Below are 22,000 nucleotides of genomic sequence, written 5' to 3'. Positions count from 1 at the left end.
ATGTCTTGTTCCATGTTTCAAACGTGGGTTGCCTTCTCGCTTGTGGTGAGAACATGCCGTCTCAGGCAATCTTCCGCATTGCTCCTTGTGGCCATGGGCAGTGATGGTTTTGGCAAACACACTGTGTGGGTCTGGAGCCAAGTTGCTTGGGCACCTGCGCCTCATTCCCCCCCGCCCCCACCGCTTCTTACTCTATTCCTAGAGAGAATTGTGGCTGCAGGGTAAGGGTGAATAAAGCAATAGATTATAGTTTTTAAAAACTTGCTCAGGTTGATCTAATGTAATTTTATTGTGAGTATGAATTATCCTAAGTGTCACAGCAGAGAAAACAATTGGGATCTATGACTTAGTACTATGCTTTTATTTTTGAAAACTCATATAAATTGTGTTGAATTACTCTTAGTAATAAGACAGTCAAATGTCATGCTTTTATTGAATTGGGACTAACTTCAGTATGGTGCTTGTTTCAGCATTTTTTAAGAGAATTTGTCTCATGTTAGTGATCTCTGAGAATGTAAATATCTTCAAATGGTATTCTTCAATTTTGTATATCTCGAATGAGAGGCATTTCTCCCCTTAAAGATAACGATTTGCATGTTTTGAATATTGTGCCTCTTAGATCTTCAGCTCTACTTGAAATGTTAGGAGACAGTTTTTTTACTTTTGTCTGTAAATTTATTTGGTTTTTAAAAAAGTCTTTCAGGCTTGTATTTATTCTAGATTGTCATCTATGTTAAATTATTGCTCTGAGGAAAGAAAACATTAAATAACTTCTGTAATAGTCTGCAGTCCTTTGAAATATGCCAGGCAAAGGAATGTTTAATGAGAACTGGGTGTCAGCCCTCGGACTTACTGAAAAACTGCTTGAAAGAAGCAGAGATTTCAACACTGTCAGCCTAGAAGAGAAATTTTCTTTGTGGGATTGGTGCTTTGCAAAATATTGGTATAATTTTAACAGCTATTGGGTAGGGGTGTAATGTATCACTGTTTTCTGAGAGCTGGAATAGCCTTTAAGAAAGTACATTTTATCTCCCTTATCGTTAGGATATCTACTCTAGTTGTTTCCCCTCTTCCTTGTTCACTTTTACAACAGAGCTTGAGAATATATGCACTATACCTTTGAAGAATATTGGGTTCTATGGTTATGTTGCCATAACTCTTTGGCAAATCAAATCTGATCCCTCAAGATGCACAAATTTAAGATGAGCATGTGTCCTCCTGTTTCTGTTAACTTAACATACTGTCACAAAAATCTAAATACAAGCCTGTTAAGTTGGCATTCTTGATTTCTGGGAGCTAATTAGCTTCTCTATTCGTATACCTTTCATACCTTTAACCATGATTAATTGGGTTATGCTTGGCAGGACTCAGAAGGCGTGGACATCAAGCTGGGCGTGTGTGCTAATGGCCTTCTCATTTACAAAGACAGACTGAGAATCAATCGTTTTGCTTGGCCAAAAATCTTGAAGATTTCCTATAAGCGCAGTAACTTCTACATTAAAGTTAGGCCTGCAGAGGTAAGCAATGTTCTGTTACTGTTCAGTTGTGTCAGTGTGCTCCTTTACAGCCTTGTGCTAAATGAATTCTTTTCCACTAAAATCTTAAGGAAATGAACTATTCTTTATTCCATGGTAAAAAAGTCGGGATTCTGGGTGGCGTCTGTGGCTCAAGGAGTAGGGCGCTGGCCCTATAAACTAGGGGTGGCATGGTCAAGCCTGGCCCTGGCCAAAAACTGCAAAAAAATGGAAAAAAAAGTGAGGTTTTTGTCGATAAACCTGCATATACCTTTTTCTGTTGCTTAAGAAAACAAACCCATACCTTTTGCAAAAAATAAAAAGTACTAAGTGCCTGGCCTGAGTAGGGGCTCATTTTTTCTTGGTGAATCAGTTGAGTGGTAGAGATCAATAGGAAGGTGACAAAATGAGTTTCAGTGGACATTGAAGGATAGCTGGTTTATGTCGTATAGTTGATACTTGCTTGTCATAGAAAATAGTACTGCAGTCTCTGAAAAAGTTATTTTGTAAGATTATATTAAATACACAATATTTACCTTTTTTGAGAAGAATTACTTCTTTATGGAAACATCTGAATCCATGTTTTTCAGCAGCTTCTAGTCAACTCTTAAGGGAATATGCTGATTTGTTCTGTGGATTTATTCCAGATGGAACAGTTTGAGAGCACCATTGGATTCAAACTGCCAAACCACCGCGCAGCGAAACGGCTATGGAAAGTGTGCGTGGAGCATCACACTTTCTACAGGTAATTCTCAGGAAATGCCATGGGATTGCTATTGGTAGCCTCTGTGCATTCGGAGTGGCACTGCCAGATAGTGCCATAGTGCATCCACGCCCCACCCTTGTTGTCTGTGGCACGTCTCCTTTGTCTGCCATCCTCTCCGTGTTCTTGTCTGTGGCCTGAGGCCGTGCCTTGTCCTCTCTGAGACCTGAGCGCTTCTGCAGTTGTGCAGAACTCTACTTCCTGATCGGAACCACCTTCCTTTCCTCCACCACCACACTGCCCTGCACCTGCTGCATTCGAAGCCTGTGGTCTCCTGGTTGCTTTGTTGGGCGTGTTCTGCCTGCCTCAAGCCTGTCTCCTCTCTGCATATCTCCCTTCCCAGTCTGTTGGTCCTGAGCTCACCTCTTCTGTACCTGTGCTATCAAGTGTGACCTTAAATAACACAACTATTACAACACATGCAGTTATCTTTATAACAGAAAACAGCCCAACTCTGTGGATTAGTGCTGTTACCCGCATCAGCCAGATAGTCCATGCTACCGGGCAGTCAATCCATCTTTTTGCTTCCTTAGTTACTCTAAATGTTCATGGTCACCTTGAATCCCTAGGTACCCTGACACCCACTCTCCTCTGATGCCCTTCATCATGTGGCTCACTTAATGTAGAAGCTGGGGTCCTGAGTGTTGTCAGTGCTGGGCACCTTCTCTTTTTCTCCATTTGCCCCTGACTAAGCACCACCCCCACCTCCATTCCTTCTTTCCCTCCTCTCCTATCTCAAGGAGAAAATAGCCATTCCTATGCTTTGGCCCCTCGTTTCATGTCTCACAAAGGATCCTGCTTTGTAAATTCTTTATTCTCCAGTGGGTGCCCTGGGCTTCTTTAGCTAATAATCATGTTCGTGTCTTGCTCTTTTAAAAACCAGAAAAAAAATCCCTCCAAATAAGACAACAACAAAAATACCTCCTTTAATTGCCTAACCATCTGTAGCTTATGTTCTTTCTCCTTTTATACTTTTCTTGAAGGGCATAATTTTTATACATAGTTTGCTTATTTGCATTTTCCCCATCTCCTCTGTTTCCTGTCACTGCACTATAGAGCTGAGCTCTAGACCATTCATTCTTGGACTTCTGGACTTAGGTGCTGTTGCTGTCCCACCATACGTAGTACCATGGCTGAGTTATTCAGCCGCTCTGAGTTTCACTTTCATCATCTATATGTGATGGATATTCTGGAAATCGAATGAGATAACACACAAGACAAGCTTAAGAAGCATTTCTAGTGTATGTTAAGGTTAATCTTCATCATGGTTATCATTTTCTCCATTTGTTGCCCCAATTTTCTGGTTTTAAAGTGAATTATCAGCTGGCACATATAACTCCTTCTTGAAGTTAAATTGAACAATATCTGGTTTTGCTCTAATAAATTCATTTTAGAGGAGAAATGTAACTCATAAAATATACTGGAATCCATCTGACTCAGTTATACTGATCATATAAATTTTGAGAAGTTTATAATTTCTCCTGATAGTCATGACAGATTTCTCTTCAATTCAGCATGAGGCCCCTGATCAGAGGCAGGGCCCCTGAGACTTGAGTCCACATCTCCACTTCTCTGCTGTCTTCTTAATTCTTCTAGCAGGAATTTTTGAAATGTTAGCTCTGTAAAGCCTTCATCCCCTTCATTATTTTTGCTAATGTACCGTGACTCCAATTTAGAAGTAGACCAATTTGTTTCTACAAAATTTTGAGATAATGGTTAACAAAAGTTCTTTTAAATTTTAAAGGCTGTATTGCTAACAAACTGTGTAAAACAGTTTATCTAACACAGAAAGTGCAAATCAGGCTTTGTCTATTCAGTGCTTTGGATCAGATTAGTGGATTCACTCTATTTTAATTTATCATAAAAGGTGTAAACAATTTTTTTTAGAAAGTTATAGTGGCTTACAAAACCGTTAACAAATAAAACAGATCTTTCTATTGATTAATACCCAGTTAGCTAGACTAACGCTGGTGGAAGAAGAACATAACAATAAAGATGTTACCTTGTGTGGGTATTTAATTGAGCCTGTCACCGTTCTATGTGTTGTATGGGGATAAATTCTTTTAAACAAAAGACAACAAATGTTATGGGGCAGGTGCTATTATCTTCACTTTACAAATAGAAAAACTGAGGAAGAGAGGTTAAGAAACATGCCTATGGTCCTATAGGCAGTGATTGGTAGACGTGTGGAATTCAAACCCAGATATGTGGCTGTACTCCCCTTCCCCCATTACGTTTGCAGCAGATGTGCTTTTTGGATTTTTCTCAGTGTGTGTGTTGTTCTTCCTGGTGTGTGAATTAGAAATTAACGTGATAATTCTTTTAGCTTGACATTAAACTACCACTTAAACTTGACATTGTAGGACCATAGTAATTCCAAGTGTGTTAGTGTCTTCAGTGGCTGCATGGAGAGCCCTGTGGAAGTATTTACTCTAGTTAAATGTATGATTAACTTTAGTAATTGGTAAGTAGGTTTTTAAGAAAAACCTAATTCCTTTATGTTCCGTAGATACTTGATTTCTAATGGCAAGATTAAAAAAATTAAAACATTACTTCTTAAGCAGCAAAGTATGTAAAGCTTGAATTTCTTTTTGATGTGTCACTGATGCTTGTCTCACTCAAGGCCTTTACTACTCTCTGTAAAGATGAGTCCTTTTCGTATTTCCTTTTTTTTTTTTTTTTTTTTTGAGACAGAGCCTCAAGCTATCTCCCTGGGTAGAGTGCCATGGCATCACAGCTCACAGCAACCTCCAACTCCTGGGCTCAAGTGAGTCTCCTGCCTCAGCCTCCCAAGTAGCTGGGACCACAGGCGCCTGCCACAACGCCTGGCCATTTTTTTTTTTTGGTTGCAGCCATCATTGTTGTTTGGCAGGCCCGGGCTGGGGATTCGAACCCGCCACCTTAGGTATATGTGGCCGGCGCCCCAGCCGCCTGAGCCATAGGCGCCGAGCCCCTTTTTCGTATTTCTTAAAGTGAAATGATAAATGTCTTTTAGTGGTTTTGATGTTATTCTTATGAAGATAGGATCTTGTTGTAAGTCTAAATGTCTGTGGTTCCAGCATTATAATTTAAGAATAATGTAGCTCTTTCCAAAGTACAGTTGGAGGTACTGGCTCTTGGCACCTGGCACCTTTTCAGCATCATTATCTGTGTTTCCTGTGAAAATCAAGAAACCCTTCTGCTACCTTATGAATAGATTCAAGCCCAGAAAGCCAGACTATATCAGCTCTTCTTTTATCTGTTTAATTCTAACATGCTAATTTTCTGGGTGAACAGAGTTGATGGAGAATTTCTTCTTATATTTATTACATCGAGATTCACCTTGACTTCAAACTCTTCCTTGTTTCATTGCAGAAGATTTCTAAAAAAATGGCACAGAAAGTCTAGGAACACTCGAAGTGATAAAGAGCTCTTTATGAAATCACTCTTCCCTGGTAAATGATATGAAAAGTTTTGGTGTAGTTCTTCATATTCTTGAGTTATCAACTAAAGTCTTTTTATTTAATTCTACAAGAGCTCTGAGATTTTTCTTTCTTTTAAGACATTTTCTTAGCTCATGACTAGACAATGAAAACAAGACAATTTCAACTGTATTCCAAAAAAAGATTGGCTCATTTACTAAAAACATGCTTTTGCATAAGTCTGGAAATATTTGACATCAAGGAAATTTGATTTCACTCATTATGAACCCAGGGCTTAAGCAGTAGAATTATGCTGACAAGAAAAGATCTTAGTCATCTCTGCAGATCAACTGTGTGTTGTGTTCTTCATGGGAAAGAATCACTTGATGGAACAGATTCCCAAAGTAGATGCTTTTTTTCCCAGAAGAAATAGGCATAAATATTAAGAAATACTAATGGTAATGGATTTCTACTTGGCATTTATAGCTAGGAGCAAGAATTCAGACATATGTGTTTACATAAATGATTTAAACTAATACAAATAAATAAGCTTTGGTATACACTGAGAACAGCTGCTCCTTTGCTTAGGTTGAAAAAAACATATTCATGAATACATGAATGTAGATTTACTCATCACTGTCATAAAGCTGTGCATGTAGGAGGGTTTATAATGTTCTTTTTTCATTAGGAAGTTAAGATAGAATTGTTTTTGAGATACTAAAATACATAGTTTTAAAGTTTTTTTTTTTTTAATCCATAAAGTCTGATTTTGCTCTTTTTCTTCCCCATAGGCTTGTGTCTCCAGAGCAGCCACCAAAGGCCAAGTTCCTGACTTTGGGGTCCAAATTCCGCTACAGCGGCCGCACCCAAGCACAGACCCGCCAGGCAAGCACCCTCATAGATAGGCCAGCACCACACTTTGAGCGCACCTCTAGTAAACGTGTCTCCAGGAGTCTTGATGGAGGTAAATACATTTATATCATAATACCTTTAGCTTTCGTTCATTTTTATCTAATCCAATGAGGTTAGAAAATGTTGATCTCGTAACAAGGCTACCAGAAATACCCTAGAGGGTAGCCATTTTTTTTCTGAATAAATAAAAATCTATTAAAGTCACAAGAAAATAATTTTGTAGGGCTTGAAAATGTCATTCTGAATATACATTATTTTTTTGGGTATAGGTTAAATGTCCCAAGTCTGAAATCCAAAGTGTTTACGAGATCTGAAACTTTTTGAATGCCAACATATATTCAAAGAAATGCTTATTAGAAAATTTTGATTTTAGGTTTTTGAATTTGGGATGCTTAGCCAATAAGTATATATAATGCAGACATTCCAAAATCTGAAAAATACAAAATCTGAGACTCCTCTGGTCCTAAACTTTTTAGATAAGGGATACTCAACTTTATTGTTACTGCACAAAAATCTTCCTTAAGAGCTCTTACTCATGTGATGTTGGACAAACACGTTTTTACTTGTTTGTGGTGTGTTTTATATGGTTGCATTTCTTGAACTTCTTAATTAATGGTAAAATGTAATTCCCAAGGGTTTTTGGTATGGTAACATATGAATCTTAATTCAAATGAACACAAACCATTCCTAACATCAAATTTTTATGAGTTAAAAAGCTCTTGCTGTGTGGCGGCACCTGTGGCTCAAAGGAATAGGGCACCAGCTACATATACCGGAGGTGATGGGTTCAAACCCCGTCCCAGCCAAAAACTGCCAAAAAAAAAAAAAAAAAAAAACTTGCTGAAGCTTACAAAACTTCCTATCACATGAGAAGATGTTCATAGTTTCAAAGGATTAGTTTTGAATAGAGCACTTTAACAAAAACAAAGGAAATATGTTTATTTGTTCTTTAACCCAAGGGTAGATGTATGTGAATTTTTTATCTATAATTGGCTACATATTTTTAGTTTTATATAAACTATACAGAGAAATAAATTGATGTTGCTTTTCTTCATGTATATGTCTTATTACCTGGTCCAATTTTGAGTTGATAGATTTCCTATGAAAGAGTGAGATTAGATTTATATTAGAATACTTTATGAAGAACTTAATTTTTCTTTCTGTGTAATAAGAAGTGATTAGTATGGACAATTTCCTACACAAAGAAATAGTTTTCTAACATATTTGGTTGATTATTCTTAAAAATACACACATATATATAAAATAGTAATATTAAATTAAAAAATTTTATTTTAAAAATGTTTATCAGCAGAAACCTTTTTGATTATTACTTGATATTTTTCAGAAATATTAACTTTAACAACATATTTTAAATAATTAGGTAAAACAGACCAGATAATGCTAACAGATAAAAGAGTTCTCTCACTAGTGAAGGATTGGCATTCATTGCCCCTGATCTTCTTTTCCTAGAAAAAATTTGGTTGTAGGAGATACACAGAGATATTTTCAAGTATTTGTCAGAGGGATTTTGGTATATATTTATTAAATCTTGATTCTGGTGAATCTTCCATAGAGTTTTATAAAGACATACATACATACATACATAAGGGGACCATGAATCATGCTTCAAAGAAATGTCCACATTTCCATATGGTAGTGATTTTAAATTCAGTGATTTATTAATGTACTATAGCTGTCAGAATATCTTTTAGCTCATCAACAACTCTGAGCACTTTTCCAAGTAAATCCCAAAAATGTGCCAACCCATGTAAATATTTCACAGGCCTTGCCCCTTGCCACAGAGAATTTATACAAGTGCTGAATAAATGCAGTCACTGTTGTTTAATGCCCTGAGAGAAATCATTGCTCTTTCTGGAACACTGTCTGTTTTCAACTTTCATTTGAAACTGTGAGGCTCTATAACTCTTATATTACAAATTTTAGTGTTTCAAAAGAGCAATAATCCAGTGCCCTTTCTTTGAGGTATATAAATTGTGCTCAAGGAAACTCACCATCTTGTATAGGCAGTTAGTGCAGAGGGTTATAGGAGGTCTGTATCTGAAAACAATGATTTTAACAACGAAAAGCAACAAACATGGCACAGTAATCCATTATTTTTCTCTTTGTGTTTGAGACACTAATGCATCAGATGGGCAAGGCATCAAAGGGATTATTGTGTTATTGTGAAAAATAGGAGGCCTTTTATACCAATACATGACCAGACAGCCAGCAAACTCTCGGGTTAGGGGTTATGTTCTCCTTTTTTTCCCCTCAAAGCAAAGCGAAGCTGTAACCTGGTACTGACCACTCCCCGTCCAATATACCTTTTTCTGTTGTTGGCATGTGCTATAGTTTCTTTTTAGTGTTTATTTTTTAAGTTAGGCTAGAATAACTTAACTTTAGATATAAAAAATAACTCATTTTAATGCTTGGCAAATTAAAATAAATCCTCTAGTGATTATATAGAAGGAAATTACTGTTCTATTTAAAGATCAAATATCAAAATAGAAATCAAACTAGAGCAGCTATTTTAGAAGAGGGAAAATCCTCCGAGATTAGAAAATGGAACCAAAAAGAAGGCAGGCAAGCCAGTCATTTACAAGGAGAAAACCCCAAGATGCATGGTGGCAGGGTCAGGAGGAGAGAGTGATTTTCTTGAGAGAGTGGGAAGGATGATGAGCAGGGGCACAGCTTAGACAGCACCACGTGGGAAGGAAGGCCTACCCAGGAAGAACCAGGGCAGCTGAGACCAGAAGGACGAGGTGGCAGGAGGTACTAAAGCATTCTAGGAAGCAGAGGGGCAGGGTTAAGGGTGCAAGGGAGGGACAGCTGACTCACTGGCCCCAAAATACAGAAAGAAAATTGCAAACTGAAATTAATTTTAAGTGTTTAAAAGTATGCAAAGTTAGCATTTTATCAACTTCATTTTGTAACTTTTAATTCACCAGTCATGCAGCTTTTTGATATCATTACATTTGAAACTTTTTTTTAGGTGATATTCTTTTCCTTTTGCAATAATTCCTGAGTATATGTAATAGGCGCTTAGAAATCATAATCACAAGCATAGTCCTATACTTTGCAAGGGAGAATTATTACAGTCTGTTCAAAGTTAAAAAAAAAATGCCTCTGGAAAATAATTACAGGCTGGGAAAATCTTAAAAGGTGAAGTGGTAGAATTGGAGGAGGAAAATACTGGGCACATTTAGAAAATATACCCAAGGACCCTGTTGGACTTGCCTGGTGTTGAGGGATGAAGGTAGAATCCTAGAAAATGTCCAGGTTCCTGGCTTTCTGGCTGAAGGAAATGGTACAAGGATGAGAGTAGCCTTCTGTGAAAAAGGCAGGACTGGGAAAGAATTAAGTTTTGGACAAGGCAAGTTAGGGCATGATTTGAGAGGTTTTTTTTTTTTTTTTTTGCACGTTACTTTTCATCTATTTTATTTTATTATTTTTTATTAAATCATAGCAGTGTACATTAATACTGTCATGGGGTACAGTATACTATTTCTATATACAATTTGAAATACTTTCATCCAACTGGTTAACATAGCCTTCATGTCTTTTTCTTAGTTGTGTTAAAACATTTATATTCTACATTTAGAGAGATTCACATGTACCCTTATAGGATGAACCATAGGCGTGATCCCACCAATCACCCTCACTCCACCCACCCTCCCTCCTCCCCTCCTTTTCTTCTCCCCTCTCCCCATATTCCTGGGCTAAAATTGGGTTATAGCTTTCCTATGAAAGCTATAAATTACTTTCATAGTAGGGCCGAGTACATTGGATACTTTTTCTTCCATTCTTGAGATACTTTGCTAAGAAGAATATTATGAAAAAATGCTCACCATCCTTAATCATCAGAGAAATGCAGATCAAAACTACTTTGAGATATCATCTAACACCAGTAAGATTAGCCCATATCACCAAATCCCAAAATCACAGATGCTGGTGTGGTTGTGGAGAAAAGGGAACTCTTCTACACTGCTGGTGGGATTGCAAACTAATACGTTCCTTTTGGAAAGACATCTGGAGAACACTTAGAGAACTAAAAATAAACCTGCCATTTGATCCTATAATTCCTCTATTAGGTATATATCCAGAAGACTAAAAATCACACTACAATAAAGATATTTGTATCAGAGAGGTATCTTTTGATCGTTGGATTCAAAGTGCATGATCCTTCCCCAGTCCAACACATCCTGTGCCCTCTGTGAGCTTGCAGCCTAAAGGCTTTCCTGTTGACTGTGGGGGCAGGGTTGTATAGAACCAGAGCAAACCTCACCTCACGGTGTCAGTAAAGTACTTTTTATATAGATGAAATGACTTCACGGTAGTTCCTTTGTTCAGGGGGGAGCTTTAGATAGTGAGTTTTGCCACCTGCTACTCATACTGCCTTGTTGAGGTTTTGGGTTGATCCTACACTATGACAGAAACTTCATACAATATGTGTGTCTCTGCCTTTCTGTAAAAGAGAAGAGAGAGCACATGAGGGCCGGGGATGCAGGGAGCGGTGGTTTCAGCATGCTGTGGAGGTATATATGTATTAGATTTACTCTAGGTTGTGTTGAGTGAGGCGTGGCGGGGGGGGGGGGTGTAAAAAAATGGAAGATACTAAACAGAAGCAGAAGTTAAATCCCTCATTTACCTCTGTTTATCTTTTGAATAGCAAAGTAAAGATTTCTTTATGGAGGAATTCTTAAAACTTATTGAAGCAAATCATTTTAATAGTTACATAACTATTTGTTGCAATAGATAGATTCAGGCAAAATGAGAGAGGCTCAAGAGATTTGACATACTGCTTACATTGTTATTCTGACGTTTTCCCCAAGTCTAATGTTTTCAGCTGATCTTAGAGCTCCTCCTACTGGTCAGCTCCCTTGTCAGGGTTTACCTTTCAAAACCCTGTGATTTGAAACCTTTGTGCAATCTGGTTGGTTAAAATTCAGAATACTTTCAGAGTTTGGGAAGAGCTTAAAAGTGGGTTTATTTATATGATGGTATTTTCAGAGCTCAATCAGTGTTCCTGTTCCTGGTAATTCTTTACATGTTGCCTGTTTATCTGTAGGGGGGAGGATTCCATAAAGTTTTACCATGTGTGTCCTAAAGTAATCCAGAATTGTCATTCTTTACCAGCTCCAATTGGTGTTCTGGACCAAAGTCTCATGAAGGATTTTCCTGTCTCTGCTGGAGAGATTTCAACATATGGCCCTGGAATTGTCAGCACTGCTGTGGTACAAGATGGGGACGGCAGGAGGGAAGTGAGAAGCCCAACTAAAGCCCCACATTTGCAGCTCATTGAAGGAAAGGTATGGTATGGTATATTAGTACAGTATGTGGTTTTACATGTTCACTTAGATTAGAGGCTGTCTGTTGCATTTTCTGTTTTAGAGATCAAATATCTAAAATTAGTCATATGTTCTCTTGATAAAATTTCCCAACTTGCAAATATGTGTAGGCGCTTGTTGGCTTGGTCTGTGGTCTCTAACTTTTTTTGATTATAGTTCAAAGCAGAATATTTCCATGTAAATCATACTAATGTAAGTAATTTATGGCCTTTTTGGCTATTTTATAATTATTTCTATAAAAGATAAATCCCTAAATCATAAAAGCTATGGTGATTGGAAATGTCTATTTGGTTTTTTATAAGTGAATTTTAAAGTGTAACTTGTGTCTTGATTATTTAGATTATGTTGACTTGAACTTTTGACATGAACAAAGGTGTTCCTTATGAAAAATTTTTTTTTCATTTAATAATCTATAACTGATGAAGAAATTCTTAAGCAAAGGGTAATTGTTCATGAATAATGAGTAGAAGATGGTGTGTTGCCATTGGCTTTATTTTATGCATACACCATGATGAATGGTCAAGTAACCTGTGCACTGTTCTCAGATTTATCACTGATAAGTTACTGGGCCAGGAAAATCACTTGAATATAGATTTGAAGAGTCTTTGAGTTCTTCAGATCTCTTTTCCATATCTGCACAAAGCAACTTTTTTTACACATAACATTGTAAGTAAGCACCAAAAAATCAAATGAAATCACCTCATTGATTTATAATGTTTTCTAAATTTTAACTTTGAAACATAGCTGCCAGTGCCTAAGGAATTCCTGCTCTGATAGCCTCTAATGCTCAGCATGGAGCAGGTCTCAGAGACCATGTGGGCCCTCGTTTGTGCCAGATGGGCAAGTACTTTATATAGCAGGTGGCATTAAATTATTTACATTCCATTAAAGAATTTATGACTGTCATATTGAAAAATTATTTGGCTGAAAATTATTTAGTTAAAAGTAACAGAAATTGTGTTCAACAATGTATCTTTCAACTGCTGAGAAGTTGTCAGAATGAAATTTTTATAATTATACTAACAAGGTACCCGGGAGAGTGATTACTTAATCGGAAACAGAAGAGCTCAGCATTTCAGAAGGTCTCTGTACCGTTTTGCCTAATTGGACACATTTGGGTATTTTTTTTTTTTTTTAAGTTCTTCTAAGTTTTAAAGGAAATCTTGCTTGTTTTCGGCAAGCAACTGGGTGTGCTGGCATTTTTGCTAACGCTTTGAATGTCTGTCAGCAACCAGGTTGAAAAGTAAATAATGCTGTTTGAATTTCATAGGTTCTATTTGCGACCAGTGTGGAAATATTAAATCAGCAGATACCTATAAATGTTATGTGATAAAAGTAGTTTAGTCTTTCCTCTTTAAAAATGGATCATGCAGTTCATTTTTTAAACTATACTGTGTTACTATCCCTGCCCTAAAGTTTTTACTAACCTACTCATTTCTTCTTTTGTCCTCTGTCTCTCTTGCATTGTTTTGCCCGTGACTGCACCTGTTGTGTGATTTCACATGCGACCATGGGTTTGCTCTTGAGAATAGACTGTTCCCATGTGCCCACCTTCACCACTCATCCACCGTGCTTCATCTTTTTCCCCAAACCTACTGCCAGTCCCTGAAATGGACTTGCTTTCAGACATTTCAGAGGAAGACCCCTTCGGGGAGGCTGACCAGATTACCCTAGACAGCTTAGAGCTCCTTTCTACAGGTGAAACATCAGAGCAGGGGGACCTCGAAGTCCTCACAGCTGATTTGGTCTCGGATCCTGCTGTGGTCCCTCCACGGTCGGACTGTCCTTCTCCCATCCACGAGAAGACTCTTAAAGTGGCTGACCATGCTGATTCCGAGTTTGGTTACTTCTCCTTCAGTTTCTACAAATGTTTTCCCTCTGGCTTCCCCTCCCTCCTCGATGAGGATGGTTATCTGGCTTTCCCCAGCCTCCCCAAAGTCTGGGTCTCCTTCCTCCCCGCTGGTGTTCAGCACTATGTCCCCATTACCTCCCCCTCATTCATTCCCTCCCTTATCCTCATCTTTGGGCTCCTTCTCTCTGCTTCTCAGTCAGTTCCTTTTTCTCTCACCTTCTCCCTTCCTCTGGCTCTGTCCCTCTGCTATCTGGAGGCTAAAGCCACCTCCTTCAATGTGTTTTATGACTGTGACTTGAATGACAAAACAGAGGAAGAGGAAGCAGTTGCTGAAACTGCCACCTAAGCTTCAGTTTGTGGAGTCAACAAACCTATCCTTTGTCTCCAACCTTTCCTAATATAGAGTGTAAACATGTGCATAAAGTTCACCATTGGTTATCCTCTACACAGTATTATCTGTCTGTTTTCACACACACATGTTAGTGCATGAGAAATAGGTGTAGACACTTCTCTGTGGGTATCTGTCAACTAGGTCCACACATTCCAAGTTGAGAGCAAAATTACCGGGTTATTTGATGAATACCTAGATCATACTAGATTTTTAACAAAAGAAGTAGAGGTGTGGGGAAATCTTTGTTGCCCTTAGCAATCCATACTGGTCTCTCCATTTCATAGACAAATATTAATGCTGTTTATATAGGAAGGAAACTTTTTGTTTTGATGTAGAATAGAATTCTGGATGATGCACTGGACACTAACTGTTATTGTTGTGTATTAGTAGAACTCTTAGTATTGTTATTTCTCCTGTTAGAAAGCTAAGCTTGTCCTTGAATTTATGAGGAGGTACTGTAACCTTTACCCCTGACATTTGTTAGTCTAATCTCAGAAACTCCTTATCTCCCTGTTAATGTAGCATTTGGGGATCAGATGAATTTTAACCAGTTTTTTTCCTAACCATAAATTATGTAATTACATAAAAGAGTCACTGTCAGGTATTTTATAAAAAGAACTGTTATCTTTAACAAATGTGTATGAAAAATGAAACATAGCTTTTGAAAATTTAGATTTTCTTAACAGTACGATTGTACCTTTTAGTGTTCTGTTATTTAAAATTAGGTGTCTGGTTTGAAGATTTTTACCCCCATATAAGGTATTTGTTTTCAAGTTTACTGCCTCTGTGCTGCTAGGTCAGTGCTGACGTGTGCAGTAGGTTTCTCATTGTTTTGCTACATGTGGCCTGGTTTAGTGTCTCATTCGTGGGTACCACCAATACATAGCGTAAATCACAAAATTTAGAGTAAACCTAAAGGGAAATGTGAAGATAATATAACAAGTACTCATTTAGAAGAAACCTCAATTGTTAAAAAGTTTGCCTAAGGAATACCAAAAATCAACATTTTAGAGAAAAGGTGTTGACCAAGGAATTTGAAGATGGTTCTTAGCACGTTATTGAATAGCTGTGTTTCATTTTTCACTTCTAATAGATAAAAAGACATTGAATTCCCGGCTTACCTCTCAAAAATACTATGAATGATTTTTAAAAAGCAACAAGCATTTTGAATTCTCAGATTTGAGACTATCATCCCAGCAAGGAAAGAAAGGAATATATGTTATGAATGAACATGGAAAGGTTAAAATGATCTTCCTTTGGTATCAGAACCAAGATGTCTTGTTCTCATCTTTTTTTCCTTTGAGTTGAAATTCAGTCAGTATTTATGTAAGTCTTAAACTTTCAAATCAATTTGGCCATTAGATATTAAGAAATATCCAACTATGAAAAACTGTTTGTAAAGAATTTTATGAAGGAAAAAAGCTTTTCTATAAAAAGCTGCATTTCAAAGACTTTTTAAATACTTACGATTTTAATATGAAAGTGGCTGAATAAACCAGTTTTCTTCCCAAGGAAAGAAATCCAGATTAAAAAACTAACAGGGTGGAACATTTGTTCCCTGATACAAAGCTAAAGACAAATACTAGACCACGTCTCATCACTAGCTGATTCAGACATTCCAAATTGGAACAGGTTGAGTTATGCCGTCTTTGCACTCTCATATTTTCATTCATGAATAAAAAAGTATTCGAAAGCAGAGCTCCATGTAGGGACTGAGAAAGAGCGAAGCTTCCATTCTCCATTCCACCTTTGCAAAGGATCATTTCCATCATTTGTACAACACTGTAGGTGAAGAAAGAACAAAGTGGCTTAATGTTCTGCATCTTCTGAGGGCTGAACAATAAGGTTGGTAATGCTAGTTCACCATTTAAGTTCAAATGCAGCTTCTTTGCACACGTGGTGGAGTTTCCACTAACACTGTCCTTCGTTCTGGCCATTTGCTGTGTAACTTTTCAGGTGAAGATGGAAGAAGAAGAAACACAGCTGAAGGAGGTGGCTGCTTTTTCCCTAAAGTTAAATATCTCATGGCTGCTGCCTGCTGTTATTATCACTGGGGGGAGGGTGCACTTTCAGGATTTGTTTGTGAATTTTGTTTGCTGTGGCTTTAAATTTTTAAGATTTTTTAATTGCTTTTTAAAAAATATCTAGACTGTCAAACTCTGGATCATTTCTGGTACTTGCCGATTGATACACTTATGTTTATTTGCCTTTCCCCCCTGTGTGTGATTTAATTTCACAGAAAAATTCCTTGAGAGTAGAAGGGGATAATATTTATGTCAGACATAGCAATTTAATGTTGGAGGTTTGTATAATCTAAGAAAACAACTCTGTCCTAATGGCTGCCCTGCTGCTGTGGACGGGAGGTCACGCACAGGCTGGCTGGCAATTTTCCTCAAGCATAGTGCATGAAATGCATGAGGGGACTTCAACTTGGGAATGCATGCTACCAGCCTGACGGTGTTCTTTTAAAGTGGCTTAGGTAGGAATGTATCTACTAGCAGTTCTCAAAGTGACAAGTGGGAAAATAAAAAGTTTTGTTCGGTTAAATGAATAAAGTTTTTATCTAGTAATCTCGAAGTTGGTCTGCAAGTAAACCTGGCCTCTAGTGGGTTATATCTAGGGTGTAGAATCTGAAGTAACATGAACCCATCCTTAATATATTAACCAGAACAGATACTTTTTTGCTGATCTTCCATTAAATCATTTGAATCTTTATATATACCCACTTTTATTTTTTTGCTCAAAAATCTATATAAGCAGGAATATGGTCCATGTAATATATTCTGTTGAAGAGTAAGTGAATTAAAGGAATTTTATTGATTAGAAAGAAAGAATAAGAGAGAGAGAGAGAGAAAGGCTAAGAAGAAAAGACAGCCCAGCCACCTACTTAGGAAGTAAAGTACGTTCCCCATGTCACGTGAGAATGTTTTTTCCTTCTTATTTTAGGGTACTGTGTGGCAGTGTATACAATGAAGAACTGCAACTCTCAGTAATCTAACTAATCTGGTTGCTTTTGGCAGCTTTGATAACTGTTGGAAATGTATTTTTGCTTAACTTACTAAAATGCTGTAAAGTGTATAACATTGCTTTGAACAAATGCAAGAAATGTGCCTGATCTCAAGCCATAGTCATTTTTCTGTGCCATGCAAAGATTTTTAAATTTTCATGAGTTTTTGCAAATGGCTATAGAAGCTCATAGATGAGCGACTATGCTTGTGCATGAATATGGAATTTCTAATTTTATCAGATGCATGACCTGTCCTTTGAGAATGGGACGAAAGCTGTAATCCACAGGTGTCCCTGTAATTTTTGAAATGAAAGAAAATATTTAAAGTTCAGTTAAACCACCTCTTGAACACTAATTACTTTTTATTCCCACACATATTATTTATCAGAGCCAATCTAAAAAAAATCCCAGAGCCACCATTTATTGGGGCCCAGAATATCGACCAGGTAGTTTTTGTTGCATCTTTGTCTGTGTAAGGACCATTTGGTATGTGGGGTGGCTGGGTCCCATTTTTATGCTTGGCAAGTGCATGAGACTAGTATGTGGTTCATGTATTTTATGAAGAGCCCAAACAGAAGCAGCAGTGATTTTTATTCCTTAGGATTACAAGCCACCATTGGAATTTCCTGGGAAAAAAGTCAACCCTTGGTTTTTCCACTTTGGGGAATGTGTGTGATCCTGGTTTGGCTTTTCCTTCAGGCCAAATGTGCTTCTGTGCTCCTGTTTTGCACTTGGTTTGCTATGTTCAAAGCATGAGTTTGAGCAGTAACCCCAATCAGAAAGGTAAATTTCCTAGAACAAAGTCATGGGCTGAGTTTTAGATCCAGGTGTTAGATGGGTTATTAGATGATGATCCATGGCTTCCCTCTAATAATATAATTAGTTATTCCTTTAAACATTCCCAACAGAGAAAAGATTAGAACCTTTTAAAATGGAAATCATAAAAATTACACATTGAGACTTTATGTTTAAATTTTGATGAACTCTTTAAGGTGATTTATTCATGGGTGATAATATGGCTTTTGAGACTTGGCATTTTTCTTGCTTTACTGTGTTTTTTTAATCATAAGATTGCTGTGTCTTATTTTTTGGTTTTATTTTTGTCCTACTGGGTTTTTTTTCTTTTGGATTCCCCCCCCCCCTTTGTTGCATTACATATTGCTAGGACCTGGATAAGGCCCAGGAGGACTTACTGAACATCAGGCTAGCATTAGTGAACTCAAGCGCAATTTTATGGAATCCACACCCGAGCCGCGCCCTAATGAATGGGAAAAACGACGTATCACACCTCTGTCCCTACAGACACAAGGGGTATGTCACTAGCTATTTGTTGGCTCTCTGTCTCACTGCAGCTGTACAGTAAAAGTCAAGTTTGTTTGTCTCCTGTGTGAATTTCCAGGAAGTTACAAAATGTTCCCACTTAAATGTCTTTGGTATAATTGCTAACAATTCTTAAAATACTAAGTATTTGTTACATTAACAATGTAGCACTTATTGGCCTAGTTCTTAGGTAGATTATGTATTTTGAAATACTTTTGGAATAGTTTCAGAATAATTTTACTATTTTACTCAGGTAAATTTATAGTGGTAATGAACTGTTTGTTATATAGAACATTTTAGAAACATCACATGATATTTGCTTTTTAGTCGCTAACTTCTAAAACGAGGATGTTTACTTAATAATTAAACCACTGGTATTTAAAGGTACATAGATTATATTTAGAGTGGTTTAAGGAAATTAATGAGTATAATGAGTTAAATACTTAGCTTTAAAGACTGATGAGCCCTGTTGAAAACTGGCAAAATGTTATGTATATTACAGCTTAGCATCAGAGCTTCCTAGGAATGAAATGAAGAATAGTTTTTTAAAAAAAAACATTTTCAATCATAACATTTCTCCACACTCATTCTTTTGTTTTCCAAGGTTCACTTCTCCTCCCCACTAATAAAAGTATGTATTGCCTTTAGAATGTATTCTCAGAATAGTTCTCTGTTCATTCCTACCTGCATCTGCTCCTCTGTGATGCTTCTAAATCCCTTCTGTTTTGGACCAGGACTTCCATGGGCTTAATTATCACGCTCGAGGAGAAGGTGATCATGCTGTATTCTATCTTCAGTTTCAAAAATTGTATACAGACACCTTATCCTAAAGGGTATCCCACTCTATCCTAAAAGAGTTCATCTTTTGCCTTTCAGCATCTTGTTTGACTTGAATGTTGCCAAATTTGATTTAGATATTCTAGTGCTGTTTTGCTTCACCTTTCCTTAAACAGCAAAGCTATTAGTTGCTTTAAATTTCTAAGTTTGTGCCACTGAAAGGAACACGACTCCTGAAGAACAGATGAGCAAAAATAATTGCTGAGCTGAACAAGAAAACTTTTCAAAATAACAAAGATTTAAAACACCAGGCATGGTCATATGAAGTTGGGCACAACTTAGCTTCCTACTGTCAGGTTTTTCTGAGGATAACCATGTCAGTTTCAGCGGTCTGTTGTAGAGTGTCGCCTCCTCTGGAGAAGGTGTAATGATGTGCCAAGGTTTGGGTCCTCTCTTACGTGCTGCTTGTTCCCCTGACCAGTGCAGTTGTTTGATGTTTGTGCTTCTGTAGGTGTAATGTACATGTCTTATTTGTTGATTATGTGTATTGTTTAAAACAATAGAGAAAAGGAGACCATCTTTTCAAGGATATTTTATCCATGAAGGAGAAGTACCTGGTGGCAGCAACACGGACAGTTGAAGAAAAAGCTCGGGAGGCGGACAAGGTGTTCACCTTGCATCCTTGGATCTGCTCTTGCTTTTCCCCCTTTATTTCTATCCACAGCTATATTTCTTTTTTCTTATGTGTCAAACTCTAATTTTGGGGGGAACAATTTTATGAGCATTTAAGAGGTTAAGTCCCCACGTATAGTGGCATAGGATCATTGGGTGAGAAATACCATATTGCAGAAGCCCTTCACTTAAAAATGCAAACTTTAAAGTGCAGAAATGTCAACCAATCTAGGTGATAAGTGATCCCCAATTTGATATATGTGGCTGACAGTTGGGAGACTGTGACATCAGGGGAAAATGCACTGTTGGTACATTTATACACACCATGGAGATGTTGACATCTTATGTGTACTTCAGGTTACTTTTTTACTAATCACATATGGAAACCTTTGCATTTTCATTTTTAAGATTTTTTTATGGGGGGAAATGATTTTGGTGCATCCTAGTAGCCCTTCAGGGCTCTCTCTGTGCTCTCTGTCACTATCCGACTGAGGAAGTTAGCTTTCAGTTGCTTTCATATCCTCATTCGTCTTTTTCTGCTGTTTTTGCTTAGTCTGCTGTTTGTGGGGTCTGGAGAGTTTAGTCTCTAGTGGAGATTGACACAGTCATATAAATTAATAATCAGGAAATTTGGGATACTAGGAAGTACCTGTTAAGAAAGTAAAATACAGTGTTGTGTGAGGAGAGGTTTGGGAAAGGCTGCTTTACCTTTGTGGTCAGGAGGAGATGGCATTTGAATTGAAACCTTGATGATGACAAGGAGATGAACATTTGTCTACATGTAAAGAAGAGCAGGTGGAACAGCCCCAGTGCAGAAGTAGTATAAGGAACCGAAAGACAAAATGAGGAGAGTTTAGGGAAGCACAAAAGATGGGAGGAAAGGTCAAGGAGGTCAGACCCCAGATTACGACCATATTGTTTTAATAGTTCGAAATTGTGTTACAGGAGTGATGGGAGAGTTTTAAGGTAAATAGTGACATAATCTGTAAATGTCTGACAGAAATCCCCATGGCCCTGGATGAGGAATAGATTATAAAGGGTGTGAAAGAGAACAGAGATAAATAATGAGGAAAAATCATTCCTCTTTCACCAAATAGCTTTTGTTAACCAGTGGAGAGTATTTGTCAGAACACACTGTGGGGGTAGGGGTGGAAAGGAGGCAGAATAAATGGAAATTCTCTAAATTGGAATTTGAGGTGCACTTGAGAAGAAATATTTCCAGAACACTGCAAATGAGAAGGATAACATCAAAGCTAAATCTACAGATTTATATACTCTAAAGGTTAGCCTGAATCCAAGCCAATTAGGCTCCATGTACATAACGAGGACTTTAGTGTCATATGCTATGAAATATGTATTTTAAAACATCTGTCCTCCAGAAGAGCTGAATGGCATCATTTGGTCAAATTTAAGGTGGTGATGTCCTTAGACTTTTTACAGTAGGAGACTTTGGAATTTGGGTGATGTTTAAAATCACTGTTTCTCTGGATCTCATGTTTTAGGAATAAACAAGATAAAATGTCTTATCATAGACGTTACAATAAAGTGATGTTGTGTGGAATTTAAATCTGGTAAAGCTCCTAAATGGTTTATTTGTACTTAATATTACTGCTTTTTTCTGTTCATGTTCAACACATGCAGGAAAATAATGCTTATTTGACATGCATGTGGATTGTTCTAACTACGATCATCCATTCAGCTGTTCACCCAACATTCACTGACCACCTACATCATTAGCTTTTTTCTTCAGATAACATACTATTATTGGTTGAAAGTGTATGAGCAGTTGAGTCTATAGAAGATCTTTTTAAATTTTGTCTTTGTTGTGTCTTCATTTTGGCTTGATTTTATGGAGTTTATCACTTATTTTTAAATTGTAATCCTTATTGAAAGTAAAATTAGGAATTATGCATAAATATATAATTTGGCTGAATTTCCATAATAGAAGTTTTGTAGATTTTTTAAAAAAGTAGTAATGGGCTCGGCGCCTATAGCTCAACCGGCTAAGGCGCCAGCCATGTACACCTAAGGTGGCGGGTTCGA

General features: G+C 37.4%; 1 protein-coding gene across 1 annotated transcript in view; it reads left to right on the top strand.

The window, feature by feature from the left end:
- Nucleotides 1–22,000, top strand: part of EPB41L2 (erythrocyte membrane protein band 4.1 like 2) — a 213,720-nt gene that overhangs the window by 163,058 nt on the left and 28,662 nt on the right. The window contains 8 exon segments of the mRNA XM_023513481.1: nt 1,365–1,517; nt 2,162–2,259; nt 6,470–6,642; nt 11,727–11,899; nt 16,421–16,483; nt 18,354–18,381; nt 18,384–18,499; nt 19,849–19,950. Coding sequence (XP_023369249.1) covers nt 1,365–1,517; nt 2,162–2,259; nt 6,470–6,642; nt 11,727–11,899; nt 16,421–16,483; nt 18,354–18,381; nt 18,384–18,499; nt 19,849–19,950 — 906 coding nt within the window.

Source organism: Otolemur garnettii, unplaced genomic scaffold (assembly GCF_000181295.1).
Source record: "Otolemur garnettii isolate 467f Iridium unplaced genomic scaffold, OtoGar3 scaffold00002, whole genome shotgun sequence".
Taxonomy (NCBI): Eukaryota; Metazoa; Chordata; class Mammalia; order Primates; family Galagidae; genus Otolemur; species Otolemur garnettii.
This window is presented reverse-complemented; position numbering and strand designations above follow the sequence as displayed.